The sequence below is a fragment of the Tenebrio molitor genome, chromosome 7, assembly GCF_963966145.1.
Source record: "Tenebrio molitor chromosome 7, icTenMoli1.1, whole genome shotgun sequence".
NCBI classification, from domain to species: Eukaryota; Metazoa; Arthropoda; class Insecta; order Coleoptera; family Tenebrionidae; genus Tenebrio; species Tenebrio molitor.
Window position 1 is genome coordinate 9,784,829 of NC_091052.1, and position 6,499 is coordinate 9,791,327.

The 6,499-nt window shown below is 37.5% G+C and overlaps 1 protein-coding gene across 3 annotated transcripts; it reads left to right on the forward strand.

Annotated features, from left to right (window-relative positions):
* The first annotated feature begins 483 nt into the window (after positions 1-483).
* LOC138135321 (sodium channel protein Nach-like) lies at positions 484-5,285 on the forward strand. Of its 3 annotated transcripts, none has more exons than XR_011160935.1 (8): positions 484-1,179; positions 1,226-1,528; positions 1,577-1,688; positions 1,735-2,014; positions 2,061-2,114; positions 2,162-2,359; positions 3,059-4,023; positions 5,177-5,285. XR_011160935.1 is itself a non-coding variant. In XM_069054016.1 (8 exons), exons 1-8 carry the CDS (start codon positions 773-775, stop codon positions 3,187-3,189), a joined length of 1,425 nt encoding a protein of 474 aa, XP_068910117.1. In that variant the 5' UTR covers positions 491-772; the 3' UTR covers positions 3,190-5,285. The 3 variants fall into 3 exon arrangements, 2 of the variants coding, with proteins under 2 accessions (XP_068910116.1, XP_068910117.1); XM_069054016.1 differs by having other exon boundaries at positions 491-915; positions 976-1,179; positions 3,059-5,285; XM_069054015.1 differs by having other exon boundaries at positions 3,059-5,285.
* The last annotated feature ends 1,214 nt before the right edge of the window (positions 5,286-6,499 follow it).

Genomic DNA, 6,499 nt, shown 5'->3' on the forward strand with positions numbered 1-6,499 from the left:
GTGCTCACACAAGAAACTCGCCCCTTCCGCTTGAATTCCACATTCAAGAGAGCAGAAATCAAGACCATCCCACTATTTCGGTCTCGCACGACACAAACAGCCTCGACTTGCACGTTTGTGACGTGATGAAGGACGATAAATCTCGTTGTTTTGGTCATAAAAGTCGACCGAACGAGCTGTACCGTCACCACAGTCCTCCTCGAGACTGCTCATTTTAATCGGATTCTTGGACTTTTTGTCAGTAATTATTGTGCGAGCGAGCTGAAACTTCCATAAAACAATCAAACTAAGCTCTTGACATAACTTAATTCGCTCAGAACTGAGAGCAAATATCTCGTTGCCCCGGGCGTTTTCTGACGCCAGCAATATGATATTCGTATTTCACAAATATTAACTTGTAAACATGTTCGTCAGATCCTACGGATGAGACACAGTAGTTAACAGGTGGTTCGTAATGAGTACTGAGTGCAAATGCTTCCATTTAACCAGTTTAAAGAAATTTTGGCGCACAAGTGGTACTGCTTTGATCACTCTACCAATTAAAAGTAACCACCCACTCTTTTATGTTGATTTTCCGAATACACCAACTGAATTAAAACACACTGAATAATTAAAATCGCTCTGACAGCATTTCGTGTCATAGGATATTACAAAACTTCGTGTAATTTTTAATACAATCACGCCAGATCTCGACGAACATGTCCGCCTAATAATTTATTTAAACACGCGAATACATATAAAGCCAGGAGAGATTCAGAAGAGAACAAACACGATGTACAAGAACGTGGACAGGTCGAGACGCAAGAGGTCCAACTTCTTGCGGTCTTTTTACGACCATGTGGTATTCACGTTTAGTATTGCCACAATGCACGGCTTGATCCATGTGGTGCGGAGCAGACGACATATCTTCGAGAGGCAAGTGATGGATTGCCTCCTCAGAATCTTTCACTTCAATCAGTTCGTTTTTCGGGACAGATTATTATGGATGGGACTGGTGGTGGGTGCATTTGGGATTGCAACCCAACAAGCTCTGGAAGCGTGGCGTCGGTATGAAACTAGTCCCGTTGTGATCACCATCGAGAAGGACTTTTTCAACTGGGACGTCGAAAATCCGAGCATTTTAATTTGTTTGAGGGACAAGCCAGCTTCGTCCTACAAAATCATGGAGGACTTCATAAAGTATGGAACGAGCGAATACTTCTGTCACTGTTTGGGTGGGTTTCAGAGAGTACAAAATCACCGCAGAAATAAAAGAGTTGGATGAATACGTCAACGATTTACTCTTCAAGACTTATTACACTTACTCCAGTTTGGAAAAATATGCGAACGGGTCGAAGAAGGAACTTGTGTCTCCTGATCTCTACGTAGAATTGATCACACGGGTATCTGGAAAATTGGAAACGAAACAGCAAAAAGTGAAAGGGACTCTTTGGCCCAAGAATGTGGACAGCAACTATACCAGGATTTTGACCGAGTTTGGCTTGTGTCACAGTTTCCACTCTAAACTGGCTTATTACTTTGAGATAACGTACTTAAGTAAGGTGTGTCAGTGATCTTTGTAAAAGTTCTGTTGTAGAAACTTCACTCGTGAAGTCCCACAGACCGAGTCTGACTACCAGTCGATCACAAAAAACTACAAAGATGAAGTTTTAACATTTTTGCAACCTCAAGTCTTCGTCAAATATCTTGTAAGACAAATTGGCTGTTAGTAGTGATCCCGAGCACTTCTTTCAGGTGTTCGTAACAGATTCTCACGAGATGATCGACATCACTTCGCATTACCACACCGGAGAACAAACAACAACCGCGTTGTTGGCGTTCAATGTTATCGATATCATCAGCGACGAAGCCATCAGAGATCTGTCCCCAAAACAAAGAAATTGTAAATTTAATGATGACCCACACGATCTGAAGCACAGTCCTGTCTACACTTACAACTTGTGCAGGATCGAGTGCAGGATAAATCTGGCACTAAAATATTGCAACTGCACGCCCCACTATTACAAAAGAAACGGTGCACAAGTGAGATGCGTTGTCAAAATTTAATCTGTTGTTTTTAGCTGGCGAGCAGATATGCAACATGGCTGGAATGTACTGCTTGTCTAAGCATCCTGGTATTTGGCTAGATTTTGGGTCACAGTAGAATAAATAAGTTTTTCAGAAGTGGTATCGTTGGTCGACCCAAAAACTGAAAAGAGTTTGTGTCATTGTTTACAAAATTGTAATCTTCAAGCTGTTACTACTGAAGTTGTGTCAAGTGGCGGCTGGTTCTTGACAACAAGATTGAGTGTGGAATTTCAGTCCTTCCCCAAAGAGAGGTACCGCAGGACCTTGATCTTCACAAAAACAGATATTTTGAGTGAGTGAAAATTTCACAATTTTTTTACCATGAAAAAGGTTGAGATTTTTAACCAATATCTACGAGTAAAGTGGAAATTCCTTTCTTGGAGTCAAATAAAATATATTATCTACGTGCGATATTGCCTATTGCCGTGCGGAAATAAATGCTTTACGGCACGTTCAAAAATAAATACTTTACTGTACGTCGTGTGATAAAGTAAGCAAAGGAAGAAAATTAACCATGAAATAGTACTTTTAAAGAGTACAAACGTGTCGATTAAAAAAATCTGAGCTGTCGTAAACAAAATTTAGTACACAATATAATATATGTCGTTATTATGTGCGATAATAATTGGTGCAATATCTCACTTGTAGCGTAAATAAATATTACTTCACAGTTTAGAGAACTTTAATTTACACTTGAAGTTAACTAACCTTAGATTAATTTCTTAAAAAAATAAAAAGTTACGAACATTATTTATCACTTTTAACACCATATTCACTTACATGTTTTATGGAAATACATCATTGTAAAAAAATTCCAAATGTGCAAACTTTACTCTTAACTGATCGCATAAGTTACGCAAAGACAGCAGAAACACAGTTTCACAATTGACATTACAACACTCGTGTGTAAACCACCGATTGTTCAAAAATATTGTACTTTACACACACGTTGCATAAATAACTCTTGTAAATGTGTTGTTTGAATTTCCAGTCCAAATCGGAGGCATCTACGGCTTGTTTCTGGGATGCAGCGTCCTCAGCTTCATCGAGATTTCGTATTTTTTCACCCTGCGTTTCATTTGGGGCGTTTTGGGAAATCGCCGGATCAAGGCGGAGATATAATGAAGTGATAGATTTTTGACACGCCTAAGATTCTCCCGATAATCACATTAACGCACTAATTAAATTTAATATCATTACAATGCTTCCTCATCCTACACTTAAGTTAATGGAGCTTTCTCTAACAATATTCAAGATTAAGGAGTTCCGTCCTGGCTAAATTATTAAGGAGCAATCTAATTTAGATATCCCACAACTGGTCCAAATCGAGCCACAGCTAAGCAGAAGTAATCGCATTGAAATGGCTGCAAAACTGATCCACTTACGAGGTCCTATACCATTAACGGGAGGGATTGATCCTGTTTTGGGGAATTATCGAATAAATCACTAATCTATATGGAAATTGAAGACGGATAAAACTATGCCGAGTTATGTGATTCAATATTTGTTTTTGCGATTATCTCAAAAGGGGTGTTTGCTGAAGGGGAGACTCACCTGTAATCAACTCCCGGACTGCCGAGTGCAACTCTGAGATGAGTGATTAGCAACTATTCACAAACACTCTGCCATGCGACAATAAATGTTTTACGCCGTTTCAAGTCAATCCATCGAATCGAAAATAAAATCCAGTCTAGACGAAATCGAGTGAGGAATGTTTACATTTCGCAAATGGCGTTTTAATATCGGCGATGATTTAAAAACACCACGAATAATCTAAATTTTTTATTTCTGTTGGTTCGCTACTTAAAAAGATGAAACGTGGGGGCGTCCCTTTAATCCAAATAAAATTATGATGTTAGGACAAGTTGACGTTTTTTGCGTTTTCGCAATATTACTCCACAATTCCCCGAAGATTTTTAATGCGGTTATACCGGAGCCACTTCAGTTTTATTTAAGGTGAGTTTATTTATAAGCGGGGTTGTCGCGTGGGGTGCAATTAATCGGCGAACGTCGCGCGATGCAGAAGTGTGGTCGCCCCCTCAAGAAAAATCCTCAAAAGCGAGCGAATTATTAATGTGCAATTTAAGATATTTCGAGTTACGTCAAGCATGAAACTACAGGGAAATCAAAGACGTTCTGTCGACTGCGTTTACCGTTTTTAATACAAACCACAGCAGCTTAATGAAATGCATTATTAAAGGCGCATTCGTACCTCGGAATTAAAAAAAACGTTGCAAAACGACCTGAATAAACTTTGATTATTCGTTTATTATGCGGCTGTGCCGTCGAAACTTTAACAATTTGTCTGCAACTTTTAATACGCCGTTTGTAATTATGTTGTGGGTGTTGTGGTCGTGCAAAAAGTGTCCGAGACGAAAGCAGGATGGTTTTGCGACCCAGTAGCCTTAATCTGAATTTGACGGGAGCTTTAATCAAGTGCAGTAAGTAATGTACAACGTGGAACCCTATCATATCTTTTCTTTCTTTATGTGCACTTAAACTTAATGAGTTAGAATGAAATAGATTTTAGCTGTCGTAAAACGGTTATAGGAAAATACTTAGGGAGAACAGATCTTATCCTTTAATCCGTTTTATGGAACCGATAAAGAAAACGTGCACATACCATTTCATTCCGCAGCCGAGCTTAATTTATTAATTGAAACGGTTAAAACGGTTTTACATTTTTATCGATTGCTCTGTTGGCCACCGTTGCGCAAAAAATCCCAAGATTCTAATCTGTCCTGGGGCTCGATGTCGGTAATAATCTTTTAATCGCGACTTGCTACCCAATCGATACCGCATGAAATCAAGTTTTGTTTCAAATAAAACCCAAACATTGCACCGTTTCGCTTCGAGACATTATGTTTGTGAACAGGGAAAATCATTAATATTGCTGCAACGTCGAGCAAACGTATCTGAATGCACATTATAATTAATGATTATAAATTGGGATTATCAAGGCGGGTTTGGGGAAGCACTTCCCCTAAAGATGAATGCAAAATTTATTCCCAAGATGTACAGTATGCTAAGCAGGTGTCGCTGCAGCTTTAGTACTTCACACTCTCGTTGCAGTCAATGTCCGTATTCTTGAAAGCTCGTCTATTCGTAGGTGCAGCTATCCATTTCTGGGCATGCTTAAACCCAAGGGCTTTTCATGTGACTGAGATAATAAAGACCAGCAGCACCTGAAAATTATTCAAATAAAATTCTCTGACGTATTTGGATTGTTTTATTACCCTACTTCCTTTTTCAACAAGATTTCATAAAATCTTAAATTAGAACAGCGAAATTCTTCCATTTTTAAAAAACAAATACATGGTTTTAAACAAACCGTAGTTCTCGGTGAAGCCATAATTTACATTAAGATTATTATTTTGTTCTCTTCGTAAGTAGAGCAACGTGAAAATCAATAAATCCTCTTAAAGCACCAGGAAGAACACTTACATAGCTTAAATTTCTAGTACCCTTAATAAACAATGGAGTATTGATTGGCTAAAGTATGTATTCGTTAAAAAGAGAAAGTTTTTGTCAACAGAATTTACGTAAATCTGATTTGAAAATTTCATCGTGAGGTACTCGTTTTATGCTATGGTTAGTTCGGTGAAAAGCTCTTACTTACATCGTTGACAAAGGAAAACTTTTTTAATGCAATTAATCAAGATCAAAAGAACCCAAGAGTACTTTTTTTAAGTCCAATTATCTCCACATAAAATAAGAGATGAGTAAACGAAGTCAGAATAAAATAAATTCAGAAAAAAAATAGAAACAATTTCAGGAGGAAAATAATAAAAATGTCTGTTGTTACCTACTTTTTTGATATTCGTCGTTATTTAATATTTGGATTGCTTTGTAATATTTTTTGTTATCTTTCAATTCACGTTCTTTTAAGTTACAAAATTATGTCTGCTCTCTAGGTAGGTATCGGGTGTTCATTTAAATTTATCCTGAAAGCTGGCGTTGAAGAATCGATTGTGAACGCACTACTTGTCAGTCTGCAGAGTGAAAACCTTCGTGAAAACGCTAACAACGAAAAAAGTGAGGTTAGATTTGAACAGCTGATCCGTGATCTGTAATCCGTGGTACGTTCACAATCGACTCTTCAACGGCTACTTTGAGGATACATTTCAGTGAACACCCGATACTATATTCATTAATGATTCTCTTCCACAACAAAAATGAATCTAAGAAAAGAATCGTCATTTAGCCTTTGGCTTTTCATTTCTTTTATATTCGGCTCACATTTTCTTGTATTTTAGTCCCTTACATTTTCTTGCTTTTAAAAATTACCACTTTCAAATCTCGTGAATATTCCCTTTTTTCATTTTATTTAATTTAGAATTAAAAGAAAAACATTTATTTGTTTTGTTTACAATCTTTTCATTTTTTACTCACTCTATAACTTATTAATCTTTCCTTATTGCCTATTATTTCC

Excerpts from the sequence above, each read along its gene's own strand:
- LOC138135321 (XM_069054015.1), top strand. The coding sequence starts at position 773 with ATGTACAAGAACGTGGACAGGTCGAGACGCAAGAGGTCCAACTTCTTG. Across the intron at positions 2,015-2,060 it reads CCACTATTACAAAAGAAACG|CTGGCGAGCAGATATGCAAC; the intron begins GTGCACAAGTGA and ends TGTTGTTTTTAG. Across the intron at positions 2,360-3,058 it reads CACAAAAACAGATATTTTGA|TCCAAATCGGAGGCATCTAC; the intron begins GTGAGTGAAAAT and ends TTGAATTTCCAG.